The sequence below is a fragment of the Mycteria americana genome, chromosome 22, assembly GCF_035582795.1.
Source record: "Mycteria americana isolate JAX WOST 10 ecotype Jacksonville Zoo and Gardens chromosome 22, USCA_MyAme_1.0, whole genome shotgun sequence".
Classification (NCBI taxonomy): Eukaryota; Metazoa; Chordata; class Aves; order Ciconiiformes; family Ciconiidae; genus Mycteria; species Mycteria americana.
Window position 1 is genome coordinate 2,960,330 of NC_134386.1, and position 23,933 is coordinate 2,984,262.

A 23,933-nucleotide genomic window follows, 5' to 3' on the forward strand; every position below is an offset into this window, starting at 1 on the left:
GTCTCGGAGGAGCCCTCGCGATCGGTCAGGAAATGGGTCATTTATTTTATTGTAACTGACACTTGGGAGCCCTGACATGGTCAGAGCTGAAATTTCACACTTTTCTGGCTACCGTAATTGTCTGGTCTGTACGGAGCAAACCGGTTTAAAAAAATAAAACCCCGGCATCCCCGGCAGAACTAGATCCACGCTTTATTTTTAAGAGTAATCCACCAGGTTGAGTTTAAGATGCTATGAACACGGTCCGCCTATAATAAAAGCAGCAGCAGCCCCGTGCACCAGGAACCGCTGGGAGCTGGCAGGGCTCCACGCGGCGCGCGGCGAGATGCAAATCCCGCACGGTCCGGGGATATTGCGATGTGTAAACAGCACTTGAGATTACAGGGAAATTGATTTGCGCAAAAAGGAGAAAGTTTTGACTCCGACGAAGGTCCCGCTGTAGTTTCTTTTTTTACAAAGTTAAAAGCAGAGCAGCCTTCCTGGACCGGAGTGTAAGAGAGACAGGAGAATTGTGATCTAGAGCCAAATAAAAGGGAAGAGAATGAGGAGAAAAAAAAAAAAAAAAAAAGAAAAGGAAAAAAAAAGACTCTCAGGGCCAGATTTTCACCCACAATTGGAGCCAGATTTTTCCAACTTGCATTTAAGCGTCTAAATAAAAGCTCCGTTTTCAGAAGCGATTAGCGCCTGATGTGCTGAGCGCTCTTGAAAAATCTCACTGTCAGGATTCCGTCTTATTTCTGGAGATTTGGATCCGCCAGCTCCCACCCGGGCGGTTTCAGCAGTTACCGGTCCCCCCGGGTCCTGCCCCTGTGCCCCCCGGGGCCGCGGAGGCGGCTGCTGCCCCAAAGCCCCGAAGGAGGGGCTGGATGCTGGGGGCACGAGCTGGCAGGTCCAGAGGAGTCACTTGTCCCCCTGCTTTTTAGCTCTTGGCTGCGTGGAGAGCCCTTGCGTTTAGTGCTGGTGGCGAAAGACTCGTCAAACTCTTGGGGAATTTCGGGAGCGTGCGTGGACGAGGGGTGGGGAGTTGCGGCTGAGGTGCAGAATAAGGGGCGCGGAGCTGCTGCGTGGCGAGGCGGGGCCGCAGCGATGCTGGAGATGCCCCCTTCTCCCTTCTAGCTCCACGTTTTCTCCGGCGTTTATCACCTGCGAAGCACTGGCTTTGCTTAAACTCCTGTGCGATCCAAAGCTGTGGGTTCGGACCTTCTGAGCGTGTTGCACGCAGAGAGCTGCCTGCAACGAAACGCTACGTGCGTTAAGGTATCACAAGCGATAGCAGCATTTACCTGCGAGGTGTCGGGAAACGCTACATCCTCAACAGCAATGCTGCCGGCGTGGGGTGAGCTCTGGGGTTCTGCCTTCTAGCCAGGACTGTCAATCTTATCCAAATTATTCCTTGGTTAATGCTGGTCACGTCCAAGCAGACTTGATCACCGGAGTGGGTAGCTGTGTGTGTATGTGTGTATATGTGTATATATATATATATATATACACACACATACGCACATATATATACATGAGTATCTATGTTTTCTTTGCTATGAAGACATTCACATGTGTTTTGTGATCTCCTGTGGTTCAAGCCTCCGGCATAAAAGTATTTACAAACAAATTGATCAAATGAGCAAAGACTAAAAGAAAATTGCGATCTCTCTAAGGAAGAAGAGCTTGTGGCTGCTGTAGGCTTTGTGGAGTTGTTTGTTGGGGTGTAATTTCACGAGAAGCCAAGAAGCTCGTATAAATGTTGTGCTTTTAGGCTGGGATTCACAAGACTCCTAAGGACGTGCTTTTAAAGAGGGAAGCCATCCTTTTGAAGTTAATGGGGCTGCTTCGATGGTAAAATGAGGCATGTGCTGAATCTGAGCCTAAATATACAACTTTATATGAACTTTATATAGTCATTGTTTAGCGTTCGGTTACAGCTGAACTAATAATGCAACAAATTTCTCTGACATCTGTAGCCTCTTCTTGCTTATGGCAGAGATGCAAAGTGGCTGTGACTTTTATATGTGATACGTATTGGAGGGAAAGAATATCTGTAACTTTTTAAAAGCTATGGCTTGACTGAAGAGCTTCCCCTGGTGAGCCTTTATCCGCCCCGTGATATTGTTCCTATGCCTTACTGGCTGCACACCCCTGCATGCCTGGCATGAATATTTGCACAGCACAAATTTTGTATTTAGTTTCCCCCAGTACTTGTTCATACAACTTTGAAAGCTACTTTCTGCCACTGTTTGCGCCAGTAAAACTTGGCGATGCGGATGTTTATGGAAGGCAGACAGGAGAGAGGGCACGGACACGACTGAGGGGAATTCGCTTAGGAAAAAATCCCCATCAGATATTCAGACAGCTTTGTGCTGGATTTCCCTAACGGTGCATTGCATTTATTTGGTGTGTGTTTGTCGGGTTGGCTTTTCATGTTGCCTGTGCCAAAGTAGCGGTGGGCTTTAAATGGCTTTGCTTCGGCACCGCTATTTACTCTGTAATGAGGTGAATGGCAATGGAGTAGAAAAGCACCATCTTTGCTGTTTTCCAGCTCCTGCCCTGTCCTACCCGAGCCTCAACCTTTTCCTTTTCTTCTCTTATTCGTGGCCCCCTTGCTAAAAAAACCCAGCCCCAAACTAACAAACATAGGACGTCTTCCCCTGTCTGGAAACTTTACATCTCCTCTGCTGCCGGTCCAGCTTTGGTGGGACGAAGGAAGCAGCCGGGGGGTTTAACCCTCTCCCAAACCCGAGCAGATGCCTAAGGAGGAGCACGGCCGCATCCGTTGGGCTCCGTGGGAGCCGCTGGCTTCCTCAGTCGGGCTGGCCGAGATGGGTTCCTTGGCATCTTTCCTCCTGCCCCCGAAGGGTGATTTTTGCGGGCTCTGCATGAGAAACCTTAATTTCTCATTTTTCATTGAAAACGCTAGGTCGCGTTTTCTTAGAAGAGTTTTGCTTTGCCCTCACCTCCTTTCTGAAGAGGAAATACAAGAGAAAGAGAGTCTGGCTTCAACCAGAATTGGTGAAAAACTGGGTTCTTCTCTTTAAAATTTATGCTGGAAATGAAGAAGAAGCAAACCAAAAGCCTCACTTGTACTTTTTCATCTCAGTTAGTTTCTTCTCTTTACCTTCCCTTAGACAGAAGAACGGAAGCATTTTGATTTCACTTGCAGTTTTCAGTGGAAAAAACTTCGCAGCTTTACCCCAGCTGGGGCTCAGCCGCAGCCTCGGCTGCGATACCAAACCTGCCGCAGATCTTTGTGTCGTCCTTGCCCGGACCCGCCAATGCTGGTGCCAGGGCAAGAAGGGACTTTGGGAGCTCCTGTCTGGGATCTGGGCTGGGATATGTGCCCGACGCCATGGGTGCCGCTCACAGCCCGGGCTGCTGGAGGTCTGAACCCCCCCCCCCCCCGCCACCTTCCCACCCGAACTGGGAGGGCTGGCAGGTCTGAGTACGTCATCACGGGTTTTAACTTGAGTTTTGGCAAAAGGGTCTCCACCCTTGAATTAAGTTCATAAGATAGTATAATCCGTGTTGTAACTTCTGGATTCTCCCTTTACGAGTCCGCTTTGATCTCGGAGGGCTTGTCTGCGTGCAATCGCTGCACTGGTTCAACCTGATTTGGTTTAAAACAGGCTCGGGGCCACTGGCACAGAGCCCCGCGGGGACACTCTCTTATATCGATTTTTGATCCAGTCTTATCTGACAAATCTGTACCTGCCGGGCACGAGGGTCTGCGGCACCGTGCCGCTCTCCGGCACCGTAACGTCCCTCAAAGCCGCCGGTCCCCGCGCTGCCGCCTCATCCTCCTCCCCTCCCCGACGCAGACCTCAATCAGAAAAACCCTCAGAAGTCACAAGCAGTTTTGTTTCCTCTTCCTTTCTCGCACTGGCGTTGGCATGCGCTCGTGCATCTGGAGTTGTTGGGGCCCTGAATCCTTGCAGCTCCCCTCAGCCTTAACGAATCCTTCCTTATTTCCCCTGCTCGAAGTGCTCCCAGCCTGCGGAGTTTGTAAGATCTCCAGTAAGAGGCCACTGTCCAGCGGGGCTGGAAATACAGAATAAAAAGATGGCCCTGGCCGCTTTCTATAGGCAAAATGATATGAAATGTATCTGAGTGACACCTGTCAATCACCCTGGTAATGATGCTTAATTATTGAGAAATTAGAGTGGTCTATGACCCACCCGAAAGCATGTGCTGACGGGGTTTGGGGTTCCCACTGACGCTGACTGGGTGGGAGCTGCCCGAAGCTTCACTTGGCCGCTTTGCGAAGCCTGAACTCTTCTCAAAGCATCCCCCAGCCCATAGCACCGTCAGAGCCACTGGAAACCAGTTAGAAGTGCGCCCTGGGCACTGGAGGAGGGCAGAGGTGCCCTCTCGTGGCAAGGAGAAGTGGGCGAGGGGTTCACGGGTGGCACCCAGCTGCCTGCTGAAACCCCATCCCCGGCACCCTAACGAAGGCGGTAATGAAGAGCGGGAGTTGGTGTGACCATGCTGTGGGTTTCACACCATCCGGGTGAAACATTTTATTTTATGCCTTGTTGGATTTGGGGAAGGGTGGCAAAGACCTGGTGGACTGAGACATCTCCTGTGTTGGTGGCTGATGTCGTAGCTCCTGGAGGGAGGTGGCTGAGTGAGAATCCACGCTTAGGACCTTTTCTATTCAAAGTTGGCCCTGGTGGGTGAAGGAAGATGCTCTGAAATGTGCAGAATGCACCAAAATGTGGAATATACTTCATCTCGTTTGTGCTTTTATTCAGGTTTTATATCGGCGTCAGGGGTGGAGGGAAGCTAACGGCCGTGCGGAGTCGGCAGCGCTCCCTTCGACGCTTTGAGGACATGCAGATGACGCTGCGTGCTCCCTTGCCCGGCTGCCTTAGAGTTTGTTGCATTGTGCTGTGCTCTGAAGTGATGGTCTTGGAAGTGCTTCGAGGTCCACGGGTAAAAGATGGGGCGAGGAACAAGTCCCGCTTCTGACACCCCTCCACGTGTACGGGTCTGCAAGAAAATTTGCCTTTAAACATCACGTTTGTTGGCGTGTTCATAGGCAGTGCCAGCCGGGGGGTCAGGTTTGATTAAGGTCAGTTTGAGGATTGCAATTTTAGATTTTTCGTAAGGGATGACAATCCCTCAACGTGTCTCGCTGGCTGCTGGGTCGCAGTGGGACCGAGCTGCCCCGCGGCTGAAGGTGGCTGGGAGGGAACTGGTGTGTTAGCTGCCACCCGTTTGTCCGAGGCAGCGTGTCCCGTCGAGGTTTGGGGTTGGGTTGCCGGTTGTGGGAACCCACCGAGTTTAGCTGGGCTTGTCTTTGGGGCACGTTCAGAGCATCAGAAAGAGCCTTTCAATACGTGGCAACTCGCCAGCAAATTAGAATGGAAAGATAATGCAAAATGGATGCATTGTATAAAACTCATCCATCTTTCCTCTCTATTACTTACGGTTAAACTTGTCCTGTCCACAGATACTTGATGTATTGACTTTGGCAAGGACTAACTGCAGAAGTCTGGGGGATGATGAGAGTCTTCCTCTGGGCAAGTTGAGGATAAGGGCTTTTGAGATTTCTTTGAGATTTCTTGCATCTTTTGAAGCACGGAGGTATTGACTCCTCTCAGAGGTTGGCACTGAGCTGGGGGGATATGGCGTGCGCTCCGTGCCAGCACCACCTACCTGGGGTGAGTGGGGAAAATGAGGAGTGGAAAGGCAGCACAGCACTTTAATAGAGGAGGAAATCTAAGACAGAGCATTTTTCCCAGCTCTGGGCATCAACCAGTCCCTTCCTTCTGCACCTGAGATGCAGGAGCTCTTCTAAAAACAGGAACGAGTTCTCCGAGGCTTTCAAAGGGATGCTCGTGGACAACTTCTCATTCTTGGCAGCTCCCTGAAAAAAATCTCATCAATTATTAGGCGCGCTGCTCCGTGTACAAAGCGGTTCCAAAAAAGAGCTAATGGGGAGAAACCAATTAGACAGATTTATTAGCCCAAGATCAAATTCTGGTTGCTGAGATGATTGATGGAAGGGATTAATCATGTCATGCTTGCTTGCCAGAGATAACTGCTAGCCAAGGCGAGTGGGTCTGTATGAGACTCTTGCGTGGAGGACGTGTCCGTGTTTCTCCAAAATTCCATGGCCGGTTCACTTCTGGGCACTCCAACTGCAAGAAGCCAAATGTCTTTGTTGGCTTGGCCTGATCTCCTCAAGAGGAGCCTCTTGGATCGTTTCTCTTCGAAGGATGAGCCCGGTTTTCTCTCTGCTTTTCTTTCTGCCGCTGCTGGTTTAATCTTGTCATGATACATATTTGCATATTTCTTTCTCAACCTCCTCTTCCTTTTATTCCACCCCCAAATCTCTTTCCCGTCAGCCACCCTGCGGCTCCGGCTTTGCTGTTGCAAAGTTGCTCTCTTGCCTTGGCCGGGTCCCCCAGTAGACAGCAACCACTGTGGCCACAGAGGCTTTTCACTGGTGTGTGGTTTATAGAGTTGTTTTTTTGTGAAGATTTAGGATACGAGAGCAAGCAGGTCACTGGGGTTGGGAGGAAGGAAGATAGCAGCTCGAAATAACACAAGATGCTTTTAGAAAGAAAGGGGGTTAGAATGTAAGAGTTAAGTTAGAGTTTGTTGCACTGATGACATTAAGTTGAGGTCTGGTGGGAGAAGGCGTTTTGGAGGCAGTGGGATGGTTCTCTAGGAGACCTTTGCTTTTTATTTACGGAATCACAGAATCGTAGAGGTTGGAAAAGATCTTTAAGATCGTCGAGTCCAACCGTAAACCTAACACTGCCAAGCCCACCACTACACCATGTCCCTAAGCACCTCATCCAAATGTCCGTTAAATACCTCCAGGGATGGGGACTCAACCACTGCCCTGGGCAGCCTCTTCCAATGCTTGGTAACCCTTTCAGTGAAAAAAAATTTCCTAATATCCAGTCTAAACCTCCCCTGGCGCAACTTGAGGCCATTTCCTCTCGTCCTATCACTTGTTACCTGGGAGAAGAGACCGACCCCACCTCTCCACAGCCTCCTTCCAGGCCGTTGTAGAGAGCGATGAGGTCTCCCCTCAGCCTCCTTTTCTCCAGGCTGAACAACCCCAGGTCCCTCAGCCGCTCCCCATCAGCCTTGTGCTCCAGACCCTTCCCCAGCTCCGTTGCCCTTCTCTGGACACGCTCCAGCCCCTCAACGTCTCTCTTGTAGTGGGGGGCCCAAAACTGAACGCAGCATTCAAAGTGCGGCCAAATTTATGGGAGATGCAGAAAGTCATTGTTTAAACCGGTGTTTCCTGAGCAGGCTGCAAGCTGGGTCCCTTTTCAGGACAAGAAATGGGATACTCTTCTCCTTTCCCATTCCATCCCTCCTGGATCCCGCGCAATTGTAGCACGTTTGGGGGCTTTTTGATAGGGTTCTACCACTTCTTTTCTTGCTCTGTGGGGCTATGCCTGGCCTGACCTGCCCCATATCACAGCCCAGGTCGTAGTCCAAGCCCACCTCAGTCAGCAGCTTCAGCGTTCACCACTTTTTGGCTTTGAAGCAAGGGGCACAAGAGGGGTACAGGGGGCCTGGGCAATGCTGCAGTGGGGGGACTGGTGATGGGGAGCGGCACGGCCAGGAGAGGGCAGTGATGACCTTAACGCTGGCAGAAAAATTCAATGCTGTAAAAAATGTCCTTAATTTAGGGCTCACCCCCCCAACCTTGAGGAAACGCTAGCCCAGATCTGCGTTTTTTTACTTATATGCTCAAACTGAATATTCTTGGTGTTTGACATTGCAGCGTTAATGCTCAAAACAAACGCGATGCCTCCAAATCTCAGAGCTCTGGTTTTAGGCTTTTTGCAAACTCGGGGGAAGACTTTTCCGTGGTTCCTCCCCATTCCCACGTTGAGGTTTTTCTTCCAAATCACAAAGGCTCCGAAAGTTCAACCCGGACCTGCTGCACCTCCATGAGGAGCTGGGTCAGGAGGTCTGGATTCAGAAAAAAATTCAAATATCTGTCTCTGCTTAAGTATGACTCAAACTTTAGTAATGCTGCATTTGAGGAGGGAATTAGGATCGCTGGCCTTGCTCGAGTATCATCTGGTGAATTTGGTATGCGGTTTTCTGCTGCCTTGCCAGTGTGTGAGTGCTTCCAGCGAGGACCTCGCGTGCCTGGTCCTGCTGAGAAGTCCACGTGTCGGTGGGTTAAATCGTACAACAACCGACCGGCACGTGGGGAAGCCGAGAGATGGGTTGGCTCGGAGGGCAACACGAAAGATGGCAAATCACCGGTGAAGTGGCTGAAACCTGGAGGCTGATCCCATCCGAGCTGGGTTGTGCTCAGAGGTGTGGTGGGATCTGCTTGGGCTTCCAGCAGGTACCTCCTTTTTTGTGCTTCTGTTTCCTTGTCAATGAAGGGAGTATAGGGATAATATTCCTGCTTCGCGGAGATGCTGGCAAACTGAAAGCCTATCAATTTATAAGGGAAAAGCAAGTAATTTCAGCTACAACTTTTCTCCGAGTCCCCCTGGCAACGTTTGTGTCTTAGCAACCACATTTTCCTATTTAAAAATGTTTAAAACATTAAAAAACAACAACAACAACACATTAAGCACAGGATTAAGTGCTTTCCTGAATCAAAGCCTAACTAGATAAATGAAATGCTGTTAATTGAATCAGGGATGCACTGTGTTTTCAGCCCCCAAATTTGCATAACATTTGCATTTGATTGAAAAGCCATCGTTAATGTTGTTCAGTTCTAGTAGGTCCCCCCATGTCTCTAGCTTTGGCCGTCCTCCTGCCCCTAGGAGCTGCGTAAATGGTTTCGGTAGGAGATGGCCAGGACGGGGTCGGTGCTTGGGATCGGGGAGAGCCCAGAGCTTGGCCGTACTCTGCCGTCAGCGCTTGGTCCTTCAGCGTCTTGGTGCCGTTAGTCACCTCTGCTTGGAGAAATACGTGGTGGGGGACGGAGAAGGTCCAGGAGGTGTTGGATAGAAGAGGGATGCTGTAGCCAGCATCCCACAGAAAGTGTGTCTGGTGTCTGCGTGGCTCCGATGTGGCTGCAGAGCCTGATCAGCTGCTGTTGGCACCCTGACGCAGAGAGATGGGGGGCAGAGGACCAGCAGCTCCTGCCGGGGTGCTCGGGGTTGGCCCTTTCTCTAGCAGTCGTTCACTAAATCAACCCCTTGCTTTGGGGCTAAAGAGAAATCAAGTTGTCAGGACAAATCCTGGACTAGCGGGGGAATAGGAAGGAAATCCGTGGGGCTGGCTGCGCTGGAAATAGCCACGCCGTGGGGCTGTTTCGCTCGTGGGGGTAACCTCTGTGCAGGGGGGTGTCATTGCCCCCTAAAGATGAGCCCGGTAAGAGCATCGTGCTCCGGTCACGCAGGCAGTAGCGGGTGTCCGTTACCTGCAGATCACAGGGAATGTTGCTTGGGGTTAAATGCTCCGTCGGGGTGACCTGAGCATCCTGCACCCTCTGTCCTCCTCTCCTTCCCTGCGCCCACCGCACCGATCCCTCCAGCTGCCTCTGTGCTGCCGGCGATGCTCAGGGCTGAATCCTGTCGGTAAAATAACCCCAGTCCTGCGGCGAGCCCCTGCCTGTGCCGCGGGCAGGGGAAGGAGGCACGTCCACGGGGTGCGATGGGGAGATGCGGGTTTTATCCCGAGCTCCGCTGCCGACCCGCTCGGTGGCTGTGGGCGCAGCGATGCTCCTCTCCCAACGCCTCTCCAGGTTTTTCGGGCTGGGAGAGAGCAGCTCTTGTCTCGGGTGGGCCCTGCGGCCAAAACTTTATTGGGAGGAGGCGACAGCGAGTCTCGCTGGGGCTCCTCACCGGAGGCAGGGATGCGCCTGCGCTGGTGATGGGGCGAGGAGAGGTTCTGCCCCTCCCCAAAGCATTGCCCTCGAAAACACCGTGCGGGGCTCCTGCAAAAGGGAGGGGAACCCTCGAGCGAAGCTGGGCTGCGCCGGCGCTGCTTTGCTGTCGGCTCCGGCTCGTGGCGGCCAGCCCCAGCCTCCCGCTGGCCCCTGGCCAGGCTGCCTGCTCCTAACTAGCTAGTGCCCCTTTCTTGGGTCCCTGCCACCGCCGCCACCGTGCCAGTCCACTCCGGGGAATTACCAGCAGATTCTTAATTAAGCGGGAGGCTCTGGCCACCCTCTCGAAGGCGATCTCTGGGGATGCGTCCAAGAGTGAGAGAAGAGGGATCCTGATGGCCGAATCTGTGCGCGGATGGTTCCCAGTGAGATTTAAAAATTAAAAACCAAAACAAAAAAAAAACCCCAAACCCAAAACATAATTTGGGATTCTTAATGATGATTCTGCCTGCCTGGGGGATCAGGGTTTTCTGGGGAGGCTGCAGCGGGTCCCGGTCCGTTCGTGCTGCCGATGTGCCCCGGGTGCCTGAGGCTGCACGGCTCCGAGGACGTGGCTGCCGACGCGGCACCGAGAGCCAGCGATGCCGTGTGGGCTGGGAGGGCTCTGGGTGCGCTGGGGACACAGAGCGGTTTCCAGCTGGCTCCGGGGCTGTCCAAGACCAGCAGTGGGTGTTTTCTGAACGAACGGGGCTTTCCTTTGCTACCACTTTTTCCTGTTTCACCTCAGTTTCTCCCTTCCGGAGAAGAGGTTCCTCCTGGTGCACATTGGGTTTGACCCGCACGGTATCGATGGGCACAGGGCGAGAGGGTGAGAAATCTCCGTGGTACCTGGATATTGCAGGACCCTCCGTGGCACTTTGCTCTGTCTCTTTGCTTTTCCTCCCAGCGAAGTTTAACCTGTTGGTGTGTTGAGCTCTTTAAAGAGCTGGCTGAAGGAAAACCCGAGGAAAGCTTTTTGACGGAGCAGATCTCGGTGTTTCCACTGCTTGCGGTTAATGAGGGACTGACCCAAGGTGCTCATCTGTGGTGTGGCTTCGTAATGTGGGTCCCATCGCAGCCTCCTGTTACAGCCTGGTTGCATCAGGGTGGGTGGTTTTTTTTCCCAGCGAGCCCAACCCACGGCTGGGGAGGGTTTACTGAGAGCGTCGAGAGATTTCAAAGGTCTCACTTTACCTCCCGGCTCTGCAGGAGAGCCAGCAGATCTGCACGGGGCTGCCGGGCGCATTGGCAGGTTTTTGTGGGCTGCAGGATGGATGCAGTGGGATGCTAAAATCCCGTTATCACAAATAGCACTGTTGGCGCGGAGCAGGAGGAAGGCGATGCTGGGATCCGTCCCTGGGACCCGTGGTTCCTCTCCCCTTACAGCCCTGCAGCTCTTTGCCCTTCTCTCTCCACTCCCAATTTTTTTTTTTTTTTCTTTTTTCTTTGTAAATTAAAAAAACCCCACCAGCACGTGGGCAGAAATCTGGATAGATCCGCAGGTAGACATTTTTTTACCAGGTCGATCAGTCCGCTCCGGCTCACCCCAAGGATCTGCGAGGCTCCTGCCTTCGGCATAAGGTGCGCAGCGTCCGGCGGAGCTGTTGCCTTCTCCTGCGGGCTGGAGATGCCGGGGCTGGTCCGGGGCTCCTGCCCGCCCGAGGGGCACGAGCACCAGTCCCGGCTGGTAGCCGAGGTTGGGCGAGCGGAGGTTGCGAGAGCCCTTCAGCGGCGCGGGAGGGAGGAGCTCCCGCCTTTGGCACATCATGAATAAAAAGCCGGGGAATCGCCGTCTTGCGGAGTTATTTATTTGGAGTAAAAAGCTCTGCTCGGCGCGGAGGTGGGAGCGGGCAGAACCGGGCTGTCGCGTTCGGCATTGCAAAGAGCGGCATTTCGCGACGAGGATTTAAATACGGCGGGACCCGCTTCTAGCAAAGCAAATAGCGGGGTTTATTTATTCATGACTTCCTCTGTAATTCTAACCGCGGCTGCTGCCGAGTGCTCGGACGGAGCCAGATTCAAGCAGGGGCTGCTCATCGGAGGGGGAGCTTCCCACCCTCCCCAGGGCAGGATGGGCACCGATGGGGATGGGCCAGGAGTCAAGTATTGCGAGTGCCGTCTCATTCCGGGGTTTCGTGGGATCCCGCTCCGCTTTGCGCAGCTCGGGTTGGGCTGATAAAAGACCCATCTCTCCCTCCGAGCGTGGCCTCGTGGGGATTTAATATCCGTCAGCGACGGAGGCCGTTAGGAGCGGCAAATAATCCCGGTGGCCTGGTCGCGACGGGCGGAATTACCGGTTAATTAACATATTAATAAAAGCGCAGCGGCCCCGGTGAGGCGCAGAGCAGCCCCCTCGCCTTGCCCGGCTGGCGCGGATGCCGGCGATGCTCTGCCCCGGGCAGGCGCTCCGGCAAGCTCGGCAAAGGAGATCCGATTCTTTTTTTTTTTTTATTATTATTATTATTTTTTTAGGTGGAGAAAATGAGATGCCGCCAGCAGAATTACGGTGCGAGGACATAAATGGCTCTTTTCTCTCCGTAGCACGTTTGATTCTGGTCACGTACGTGCAGAACACATGCTCTGCCCGTGCAGATGCTTGTAGCTATCTGGAGAAGTTTCTGTGGCCGGGGTGGGCAGTGGGAGACCCGCGGGGTTTCCTCTATCACTTCAAATCCTTTTGACCCTCCCTGGACTCTGACATTCTTTGCATTCTGAATTTCTTAATCGCTCTCCCGTTCATTTTGGGATGCGGATAAACGAGAGGTGTGGTGTCAGAGCACGCTCCCCTCCCTTTGCTTCCCGCAGCCCCCCGCAATTTTAAGGGTTGAGTTGGTTTCTTTTTCCCCGTCCGCCCAGTTTGCGTCTGTAGTAGCGACAACATTTGGTGTTTTGGAGCCTTCCCGGTGGCTGAGCTGGTGGGAGCACTGAAAAATCTTATTTTTTCTGTGCTTCATTTCGACTTTTAGAGGGAAGAGCAGCCCCAAATCTGGCCATCCCATCCTTCTGCTCTGAATCTTCGGGAAATCTTTGGTGGCTTTGGGAAACATCAGTTCTGGTTTTGTTTGAACCCAACTGATCCAGCCAGCCCTTTTGGGGTTTTGATGTGTGTGGGTTTGCATCGGCAGCACGGATCGGAGGGGATGCTCGAGGCGGCTGCTTTTACCTCGCAGGATGAAGGGGCTGAGGAGGAATCCTTCCCTGTGTGGCCCAGTCCTACCCATTGCTTTGGGCCAGTTCATGCTGAGACGATTTCTTCTCATTGACAAATGAGCAGAGCCACCTTCTGAAGTTGTGTAATTAGAAGATAAGGATCTGGAACCTCATTTTCTCTCATTTTTTGGATTATTTCACGCGTTCGTAAATACTTTGAATTCGAAGCCCGGGTCTGCGATGAGCAAGGCTGAGGGTATTTACTTGATACGGTGCTGCGAGCGCCAAGCTGCCTGCCGTGGTCGTGGCGTTTATCTTCCTTTTCTTTAGGCATCTTAAAATTCAGTGGTTTTGGTTATTCCTAAGAAACGGAGGCCAACGGGGCGGGACCAGCCGTGCGTGGGGGGGTTGGCACCCTTCGCATATGGGTCGCACCCACAAAGCTGCATCCTTCAAAGCGTCGGGCACCTAAAGGTGTCCTTGCCTTGAGGCGGGGGCTCTTGGGGTGTCCAGCAGCACATCGGGGTGCCAGCGGCCGCAGGGGCTGCACGCCGGTGCCAGACAAGCCCGCGGCTGCTCTCAGCTGTCTGCGGCAGCTGCAGGGTGAGGGGCGGGCGGCGGGGACGGCACCCCCCGGGGTAAATTTGGCATCGGAATTAAAAAAAGAGTTTCTATTTTGGGAAAAGCGAGGTTAGGAAGAGCCAAAAAAACGCGAGCGGAGAAGCAGCCTGAGACCGTCTTGGGTGGTGGAGCTGGGATGCCTGCGCCTTGATCTCCCCGGTTAAAATTCGACTGGGTTTTTGGATGAGGCGGTGATGCTCCGGCCGGTGGTTGGTGGCATCCCGAGGGTCGTCCCTCGGTGCAGGAGGGCAGGTTACGTGAACGCACGGCTCCCTTTTTGCCTTCTAATCCTTCTATTTGATCTGGCGAAAGTCTCTGCCTTTCCAGCCGTGCCCACGTTAGGGCTCCAGCCAGTGCCGAAGGGTCGGGGGGGATTTCGGCATCTCGTTCTCGGTGAAGCTCCCGGTGTCAATCCAGCACCGACGGGGCTGGGTGTAATTAGCCAAAAGCCATCAGAAACCCCGGCAGCGTATGGAAATGCAAAGCTCGATTAGATACCTCAACATGCAACAGTTCAACGCAAGACGGCCGCGTTGCGGACACCAAATCTGCTGTTTAATTGCTTTTCCTTTATTTCAGGAGCCGGAAAATTCAAATCCGAAACATCCCACCCCAGCTGCGATGGGAGGTAAGAGGAGCAAGCGGAGAAGCGTAGATCAGATTTAAGGACTGATTCCCCCCCAGATTTCTGTACTTGGGATTAAAGTTGATTTATCCTTTTCTTTGTTATTAATTGGGTCTAATTATACTAGATCCTTGCGTCCACGTAGGTTACTCTTCTTCCATTACAGGAGTAAATTCAACGGGTAGAAGCAACGTAAGCTACATCAACAAAATCCCCATTAATAACAGGGTTATATGATTTATCTGTCGTATAAGAAACAAAATGGATCCTTTCTCCCTGCTGACTGCTGGGACTTTTCCCTGACTGTTCCCCCCAGCCCCAGCTGGCTCCAAAGCCCCTTGGTCCAGCATCCTGGGGCAGGCAGGAGCTTCCTTCGTCTAATTGCTTGTGAAATCTTAATGACTAGAAAGCTGCCTTTATCGATTGATTATATTTCCCTGGTCTGTCCTGACGGTCCCAGTGTAAAGTGTTCGGATTTATTTTTTTTTTCCCCCCTCCCTTTTCCAGGTTCTGGATGGTTTGCTAGCCCAGTACGGCACCGTAGAAAACTGCGAGCAAGGTAGGACTGAAAAAAGAAGCTGTATTTAAGATATTTTCTGCCCCAGCTATTTTTTGGGGGGGGGGGAGGGGGGTGAGGACGGACACGTGGTTTTCCTTTGTCAGCAGAAACCACGGCTAAAGATGTCAAGAAGTCTCAGCCTGGTTGCTGGGGCTATTTTTTGTTCCCTATTGCTAAAAGACGAGTCCCGTGCGGTGGCTTTGGGCAGCACATGCGGGTGTCCCCGCGGCGGGTGCCAGGTCGGCATTGTTCCCACCGCACCCGTGGGTACCCACCAGCAGCCGCTTCGAGGGAGGGTGCAGGATGCTCTCTCGAGGCTGGCCAGGGACTATCTGTCTACGCTCGGCAGATTTTATCTCAGCCTCTAATGACGATCGGTTGAGACAGGACGTTTAATATTGCCCCCGGGATGTTTAATGAGAGTAGAGTTACCATAACCCTCCTAGAAATGGAAAGAAGGGCTTGGAGGAGCTCCTGGGTCCGTCCCTGGGCTCTGGCGAGGGATGGCAGGATGGAATTGGCTTTGGTGGCTTTGCTGCGGAGCACAGTGACATATTGGGGTCCTTAAATAAGGCAGGAGGGTCCGTGCTGCCCAGGATGAGTCCCAGCGTGGCCTGAGCCCTTGGACTCTCTTCTCCCTTGCAGGAGAAAAATGTTTGCAAATCCCTGGGGAGCCCCGGCGGGGACTCGTCCGAGGGGGGGGGACTCGTCCGAGGGGGGGGGACTCGTCCGAGGGGGGGGGACTCGTCCGAGGGGGGGGACTTGTCCGAGCGGGGACTCTCCGCTTTTTGAGGTCCTTGGCGTTGGCGCTGCCTCTCTAATTTCTGCCTCTTTTGCTCACAGTGAACACGGACAGCGAGACTGCCGTTGTCAACGTCACCTACGCCAACCGGGAGCAGACCAGGCAGTAAGTGCCCCGCGTCCCCGGGAGCTCGGGCTGCCCTCCCTGCTGCGGCTCCGGCCCCTTCCCCGCTTGCAGAAAACAGGATTTCCAGTGCTGGGAGTCAGATTACCCCAGAATTCCTAAATTTCGGCTCAAAATGCAGCAAATCTTTGAGGAAACCCCCCAGAACTCTGATTTCTTTTCCTTCACCTTGAGATGAAAGCCCTTCAGAGGATATCCACGTTTTTAGGCTTTTCTCTGCAGTTCAGAGAGTAAAACCATAACTTTTTGCTCAAGGAAAAGTAGAGATTTTCTTGCGCTTACGTGATTTCAGGAGTTATGTCTCCAGAAAAAGTAATAATGAGACCAAATATTATAGGAGCTGGTAGACGTCGGGCAACACGTGTCCTCTCTGGCTGGTGGCCGTGTCCCTGGGGGACTTGCGGCTCCATTCCCCATCCTGCCCGGGGAAGATCAGGCTTTGCACTAAATGCAAATGGGGAATTAATTGGGTTTTCACTGCTGTTTATTTCGCTTCCCTTTCGCCCCGCCGAAGGGCTCCGGAAAGCTGGAAAAGGGACGGGATCAGCGCTTTCCTTGGAGGGCAGCCTGGAGGGGTGCAGGGCAGGGATTGATTGATAGGTTTTTATCCGGGAAGGTTTCCGTCACCGGGGCGGGCACGTCTCAAATGCGGCCACCGCGGCTGCGCTGCCGTCCCTGGGGACGTTGCCTGCGGTCACTCTGCCAAAGCGCCAGCTTCCAAATGGCCGCCTGGCTGATAATACTTCAGCTGTCAAACCCGTGGCCGCTGTGAATTTGCTGTGGTCGCGCGCGCGGCCGTGGCAAACCTTCCTGGGGGAACCGCGGTCTTGTTTTACTCCCTGCAATAATGTGGGGCAGGGTCCGGCCGTGGAGCCCGGCAAAGGGAACGCTCCCGGCTTGTCCTCCTCTCCCTTGTCCGTCCATACCAGCCCTGCGCTTTGCACCCTGTAAGGTGAAATATTCTGGGTTTCTTTTACCGGCAAGCACCCAGCAAAAGCGTTTCGTGCAAATAGTTGTGATCTCAGATCCGCAGCCCTTCTCCCCTGCTTTTTCTTCCTCCGGGGATGCGTGGTGCTTCATCGACCACCTTGCTCCGGTCCCTTCGCATCCTGCAGGGACGGGACTGCTAGCAGGGAAAGTCTCTGTTCAGTTAGTTTTAGGGGGTTTTGGGTGGTTTTTTTTTTTTTTTTTTTTTGCAAGAGTTGAGTCACTAACCACTTTCTGGAGAGCTGCAGTTTTGGTTTTCTCCGTAGAAAGCCAGGGAGGTTTGAAGGAGCTGTGGAGAGCGGTGGCCAAAGCCGTCGCTTTGCTCTTGCTGCCAGCCCCATCTATCGACAGCTCTCAGCTCTTGCAGCCGCTGAAGTCCCGCCAGGAGAGGGATTTGAAATATCAGCCAAAAATCATAAGGCGGAGGAGACGTGGGAATCGCTCCCTGCACGTTCCTGTCCTGCACCCATCGCTCCCGTCCCCTCCCCTGGGTGCTTGGAGGGGTTCCCTGTAAAATACTTTGGCTCATCCAGGCTGGGTGGAAAGTCCTGCCAGGTCCCCACGGCGTCGGTGATGTCTCCTTTCCCCCCTCCCGGTGCTTCCTCGCCGGGCGTTACGCCAGGGAGGACTTGGCACGTTTTGGGTCGAGCTGATGCTGATGCGCTGCCGCTCGGCGTGGGAGCGTGCCAGGAGGGACCCCCACCCCAACCCTTTCTCCCCTTCCAGAGCCATCATGAAGCTGAATGGGCACCAGCTGGAGAACCACGCGCTGAAGGTCTCCTACATCCCCGACGAGCAGTCCATGCAAGGGCCGGAGAACGGGCGGCGGGGCGGCTTCGGGGCACGCGGTGCGGCCAGGCAGGGCTCCCCCGTCACCGCGGGAGCACCGGTCAAGCAGCAGCCGGTGGATATCCCCCTCCGCCTCCTGGTGCCCACCCAGTACGTGGGTGCCATCATCGGCAAGGAAGGGGCCACCATCAGGAACATCACCAAGCAGACGCAGTCCAAGTGAGTCCGTTCTCCCACGAGCCACTTTGCACCTTGTTGAGCCGAGTGGTCCGCAGTGATATACGAGGCTGGATTTTTTTTTGGAGAACGGGCTATTTGAGGCCCCTCCGGCTCTGCCGCCGTGTAGGGCAGCGCGTCCAAGAGCCACCTTCCCGTGCCCTTCCCCAGCCAGGCTTTCTGGCTGCACTTCCCCACGTGTCTCCCTTTGCTGGGGCCGCCCTGGCTGGGATGGGATCTGGGCGGGCGCGTGGGGAGGTCACTGCTTCAGCCGGTCTCCGTTTAGCACGAGCTTGTTGAGCTTCACCCGCCTGCTCTTGCATTTGGCCCCTGAGCTTATGTTGGCTGCGGCTCTTGTCCCCCAAGGAAGGCTTTATCTAAGACGTGAAGTGATGGACAGCCCATCCCGTCCCCCAGGCACGTGCTTGTTCCACCACTTAATCACTCCTGTTGCTTAAAATAAATAGATGCTGGTGCCTTATTTGGATTTCTGTGATTTGAGCTTCTAGCTGCTGCGTCCATGTCGAGTATCGAGCCCAGAATTAACTCCTCTTGCCTTCCCTGGGTGCATATAACCTTACAGTCGAGCGTGAGCTCCAGGCGGTTCGTGGCTCGTGCTGCCGGGAAGCCGCAGAGCCGCTTCCCCTGCCCCAGCTCCCATCCCATGCTTGCAGGATCGACGTCCACCGGAAAGAAAACGCGGGAGCCGCAGAGAAAGCCATCAGCATCCACTCCACCCCCGAGGGCTGCTCCGCCGCCTGCAAGATGATTTTGGAGATCATGCAGAAGGAGGCGAAGGACACCAAGACGTAAGGTTTTCCCCTGCCTTTCCGTGCACGCGTCTCCCATCTGGGGGTCTTCACTGGGCCGCGGTACCATCCTAACGCCCGGAGCTGTGCCATGCTCCCATGCGTGCAGGAGCTTTGGTTTGGGGGACCCGGAGACTCCAAGCAAGGGGACTGGAGCTTTCTCCATCCCTCTGTACCAAATCCCTCCTCTTCTGGCTGCAGTAACCCTTCATGTTTTTTTCCCCGTTCCTCTCTCAAGAGCTGATGAAGTGCCTCTGAAAATCTTGGCCCATAACAACTTTGTGGGGCGCCTGATCGGCAAAGAAGGGCGAAACTTGAAGAAAGTAGAGCAGGACACGGAGACAAAAATCACCATCTCGTCGTAAGGCTCCTCGCTCCCTTTGGGGAAACCATGGCAGACCTTCCTCGGGCCGGGGGGGATGGGGAAGATGAGGAGGAGACGGGCGATGTGATGAGCGGGCAGAGATGCCTGCCCGTCAGCTGAGAAACCGGCCTGTGGCGTGGGTGCTTTACTCCCCAAAGCTCTCTTAAAAAATCTGGGCTTTATATTTTCTGTATTCCCCTCCCCGTCCCTTCGGTGTCCCCTCCCCGTCCCTTCGGTGTCCCCTCCCCGTCCCTTCAGGACTGGCTGGTTTGATGGCCAGGACTGGGGTTTTACTCTTACGCCATGTTTTTGGGTGAAGGCAGAGTGGACTTCCCAGTGCCAACCATGATGCTGGTCCCCGCTCTGACTGGGACCAGGCAGTCCCGGTACACGGTGGCAGTGGCACCCCGTGTCCCTGGTACCCCAATGTCACCCATCAGAAGGGCCAGAGGACCCGGCGTAGCGCTGGTCGGGCGGGGTCTCGGCACTGACGCTGGCTTTCCCATCAGCTTGCAGGACCTGACTCTGTACAACCCTGAAAGGACCATCACGGTGAAGGGCTCCATCGAGAACTGCTGCAAAGCGGAGCAGGAGATCATGAAGAAAGTGAGGGAAGCCTACGAGAACGACGTGGCCGCCATGAGCGTGAGTGGGGTTCGGTCCTGCCCTGCGTCTCGGCTGATGGGAGCTCTCTAGGAGGGTGCCCCGATAAAAGCACTGAGCGCTTCTCTCCTCTCACCCTCAGTTGCAATCTCACCTCATCCCTGGCCTTAACCTGGCTGCGGTTGGCCTCTTCCCTGCCTCCTCCAACGCGGTACCTCCTCCGCCGAGCAGCGTCTCCGGGGCCGCGCCGTACAGCTCCTTCATGGTACGTGAACACCCAGCGGCTCCAACTGCTCCAGCTTCCAGCTCGGGGATCTCCCCTGCGTGGAGAAGACCCTTGCGATGGTCAGGGTTATGCCTTCAGCATCCTGTGCTGTCAGCAGCCAGGTCGGGTCCAGCGTGGGCGCAGGATCTGGTGTTTTAAAGTATTGCAAACGCCATTGAGAAGGTGCTCAGACCCCACGGGGTCTGGTGCTGGCTCAGCCCTGCACCTTTGGGAGAGGTGTGGGCAGCACTTGGCGGGGAGCTTGGAGCCCCGATCGGGTGGTGACACCGTACCCTGAACGGTGACACCGTACCCTGAACGGTGACACTGTACCTGCAGCCTCCGGAGCAGGAGACCGTGCACGTCTTCATCCCCGCGCAGGCGGTCGGTGCCATCATCGGCAAGAAGGGCCAGCACATCAAGCAGCTCTCCCGGTTCGCAAGTGCCTCTATCAAGGTAGGATTGTCCCATGGGGACCCCCCTCTGCCAGCACCCCCTGAACGGCTGCCGTTCCGGCTGGGAAAACCACCTGAAAAGCCCAGGCGGTCGGGCTGGGGGGCCCAATCCTGCGGCTCAGGGGAGGGAGGGCACGGCCGCTCCCCTGCCTGTGCCGGTCCCTGCCGCAGCCGCCGTCTCTCTCCCCCCTCCAGATTGCCCCTCCGGAGACGCCGGACTCCAAAGTGCGCATGGTCGTCATCACGGGCCCTCCGGAAGCTCAGTTCAAGGTTCCCCCTGCGCTGCCGTCACCGCGGGGAATTCGGGGTGTCCCTCACCGCCGCCCTGCGGAGCCGGGAAGGGAGGAGCAGGGTGGTGACCCCAATTTTGAGCCCCCCCACTCTGCGGCTGGGTAAACCCAGCATCGGCTCTTCCAGGGGCTGAGCTGGTTTGAAACCCCAAGGAACTGGGATTTCATGGGATGCCGTCCCATCCCGGGTCCCAGGGATGGAGGCTCCCTGAGCCGGTGGGGACACGCGGGGGTAGGACATCTCGGACGGCGCCCGACTCCGTGCTCCCTCCCCTCCGCAGGCGCAAGGCAGGATTTATGGGAAGCTGAAGGAGGAAAACTTCTTTGGACCGAAGGAAGAAGTGAAGCTGGAGACGCACATCCGGGTCCCTGCCTCGGCCGCGGGCAGGGTCATCGGCAAAGGGGGCAAAACCGTAAGCAGAAGCAACGCTTGGATGGGGATGGGAACGCCCTCGGAGAGGGGACGTCCCTGGGAGGGTGGCTGCTTCGTGCCAGTGCCGGGGGACATCCCAGCGACAGATTTCCCGGTGGCCTGGCTGGGATTTCCCGGAGGGGCTCGTCCTTCCGGCACGGCGCGACGGGGTGGTCTCTGCCCCTTCCCTGCAGGTCAACGAGCTGCAGAACCTGACGGCGGCAGAGGTGGTGGTGCCGCGGGACCAGACCCCCGATGAGAACGAGCAGGTCATCGTCAAGATCATCGGGCACTTCTACGCCAGCCAGGTACGGCCCCAGCGGCTCCCACGCCGGCGCTGGTGGGTTCTCTGATGGCTCGTATGGGGTTGTGTCCACGTGTGTATCCTCCTGTGGATTTTTTCCACTCCTGGCTGGTGGCGTTTGCAGAAGTGGGTGTTGGCGAGCTGCGCCCTTTGCCATGGGGGACGGTGTGGGACGGCGGGGGAAGGAGGGAGAGCTGTGGGAGCGCGTGCGCACGCGGAGCGTCACCTCCCAAACCCAACTTCTGGAGGAAACCACGCTAAAAATGGGGCAGGAAGGGATCTCCAGGAGCAACTTCACCCGGCCCTGCTCAACCCTGTAGCATCTTTCACAACATGCAAAGCCGTTTCCCTCGCCCCTGGGGTCTCGCCGGCTCCAGGGTCCCCCCTCCAGTTCCCCCCTTCGCTCTTCTCGTCCGCAGATGGCTCAGCGCAAGATCCGAGACATCCTGGCCCAGGTGAAGCAGCAGCACCAGAAGGGACAGAGCGGCCAGACGCAAGCGCGGAGGAAATAAGAGCAGCACCGACACCAACCTGAAAAGCGGAACAAGCCAATGCCGGGCTTAAGAGTGGCTGGGAATCAGTTACCGTAGACAGATGCTAATTTTTTCATTAACCGATCGAGATTAAAGGGCAGTTTGATTGGCTTCCAAGGTAGACGGCTAGGGTAAAAAAAAAAAATAATAATAATAATAATCAGATCTGTTTTTAGCTCCGCGTGCCAGGACAGCTACTTAAATGAAGCGAGAGGTGCTGCAACGCGCTGGGCCAACCGGCTGCTCTGTTGAGGCTGGCGCGGCACCGGGTGCCCGGGGACGACGGCGCGGCGAAGCCGCGGCCGCTGCGGCGCTGGGTCCCCTCCCGCGGGTGCAGCATTTGCCCTCTCATTTAAGTAGCCTTTGGAGGTCCCGTCCCAGCTGGGGCACCCGGCGGCTGCGTCTCCCCGACCCCTCGCTCCCTCCCTCCCTGCGGCTGGTGGATATTCCCAGAGCGACGTTAAGCCTTTTGGAGCATTTCATTTTGATTTTTTTTTTTTTTCCCTATTTTAATTTTTTTTTTTTTTTTTTTTTAGGAGAAATTCCAGTGGATTCTTACCAACCCCTGTTGGTAACGAGATCCATTGCGGGGGCGAGGGGGGGGAAGATAAACCCCCCACCTTAGCGCCAAATGGATTTGGGTCCCTTGGGAGCTCTGCACCGCTCCAGTCTCAGAACCACCGGCGGGCGGGCGGGAGGGCAGGATTCCTCCTGCCTGCGCTGCCTGCGCTGCCTGCAGTGCAGTGCCTTGTAAAGCCTTAGAAGCCAGGAGAGCACCTCTATTTTCCAGGATGATTTTTTTTTTTTTTTTTTTCCTTTCAGTTGTTTGAATGTTTCTTTTCATTTTAGGTTAGTTTAAAGAAAGAATTTTTTTTTTTTTTTTAATTTTTTTTTTTTTTTTAAGCCTATGAAATAACGGCAGAAGCGGGACATGCGATCATTTTGCTCAGTGATCTCCGCTGTGGAGGTGACGACCCGTCCCAGAGACGAGGCAAACTGTCCGGGGAAGGGAAGGGGCGAGGGAAGGGCTTTTACTTTTCCCTCCTCCCTTCAGGCAACAGCAATAAACCACCACCAAAAAAAAAAAGAAAAAAAGAAAAAAAAAAAAAAAAGGCAAAGAAACCCCTGCTTGGTAGGAAACATTGAATTAATCTTCATCTCTTTAGTAATCAGATTATGGGAACTAAATGCATGCAGAATGGTTTGGGGGGTCGGGAGGGAGCCGGAGGGGTGCAGGGGTGCAGGGGAGAGACGCCCAGCCGCAGGGGACTCGGCTTTGCCGCTCAGCCGGGGCCGGTTTTGTTCCCGACTCCTTTGCCACGTCCTCCGCCGGCTGCCCTCGGCCTCGGTTTCCCCACCCGGAGCAGGAGGTTTGTGCCCCGAAATCCCGTTGGAGCCCCCGGGGACTCAGCCGTGGGGGAATACAGGGCTTTTTCAGAAAACACCCAGGGAATATTTTTATTTGCAAGCTGGGGAGGTGGCAGCTCACGTGAACTCCCCTGGGGCTATTTGTGTCTTATTCCCCCCCCCCAAATCTCTCTAGGTGGGGAAAAAATATTCTTGAAATTTGGCACATTTTTATTAGTTTATAAAGGTATTTTTTTCATTATTTAAAAAAAAAAACCAAACCACCACCCTCCTTTCTGCAGTAAGAATAACTGTTCTCATGAGACAATACCAAATATATACGTCAAACGAATGTAATATGGTTACTGATTCCCGTCACTCTTATGTGGATTTTATATTTTAGATATATTTTAATGATTTGTTTTTAATATTGAGTATTTGGAAGGGACAGTAACTGCTGCCATCGCCTCTTCCAGGCAGGGGAAGGTCTTGTCTCCACGGCGGGGCTGGGGCAGCCCCCGCACCGCGGTTTTTTTTGCTGCAAATCCAGCCAAAATGTGGATTTATGATGATTTTCCTGCGAATCGGGGTGGGAGGATGGAAAAGCAAAATTAGGATTCATTTTGGCGGAGAGGGATGATGCCGGATCCCGCCCCCACCGGGGGGGAGGAGACCCGGGAGCAACCCCCAGCTGAGCCAATTTGGGGCTAAAAGGGGGGAATTTGGAAGAAACCTCGCACTGATGCTTTTTACCCGTTTATTTTCCGAAGTGGAGACCAGCCCTCCCGCTCCAGCAGGCGTTTTCCTGGGCGCATCCTCCAAAGCCAAACCCGGCTTGAAAATTCAGCTCATGCGGCGTCAGGAAGGCGGGTGGTTCGTT

At 54.5% G+C, this 23,933-nt stretch overlaps 1 protein-coding gene across 1 annotated transcript in view; it reads left to right on the plus strand.

Annotated features, from left to right (window-relative positions):
* IGF2BP1 (insulin like growth factor 2 mRNA binding protein 1) overlaps nucleotides 1-22,853 on the plus strand; it is a 31,637-nt gene extending 8,784 nt beyond the window's left edge. Inside the window, exons 3-15 of the mRNA XM_075523302.1 lie at nucleotides 14,150-14,198; nucleotides 14,703-14,754; nucleotides 15,598-15,661; nucleotides 17,393-17,674; nucleotides 18,346-18,480; nucleotides 18,719-18,841; nucleotides 19,354-19,489; nucleotides 19,590-19,712; nucleotides 20,052-20,168; nucleotides 20,363-20,437; nucleotides 20,739-20,870; nucleotides 21,064-21,177; nucleotides 21,593-22,853. Of these exons, the coding sequence (XP_075379417.1) occupies nucleotides 14,150-14,198; nucleotides 14,703-14,754; nucleotides 15,598-15,661; nucleotides 17,393-17,674; nucleotides 18,346-18,480; nucleotides 18,719-18,841; nucleotides 19,354-19,489; nucleotides 19,590-19,712; nucleotides 20,052-20,168; nucleotides 20,363-20,437; nucleotides 20,739-20,870; nucleotides 21,064-21,177; nucleotides 21,593-21,685 (1,495 nt within the window). The 3' untranslated portion in view covers nucleotides 21,686-22,853. The remainder of the gene's footprint in view (nucleotides 1-14,149; nucleotides 14,199-14,702; nucleotides 14,755-15,597; nucleotides 15,662-17,392; nucleotides 17,675-18,345; nucleotides 18,481-18,718; nucleotides 18,842-19,353; nucleotides 19,490-19,589; nucleotides 19,713-20,051; nucleotides 20,169-20,362; nucleotides 20,438-20,738; nucleotides 20,871-21,063; nucleotides 21,178-21,592) is intronic.
* Nucleotides 22,854-23,933: the final 1,080 nt, after the last annotated feature.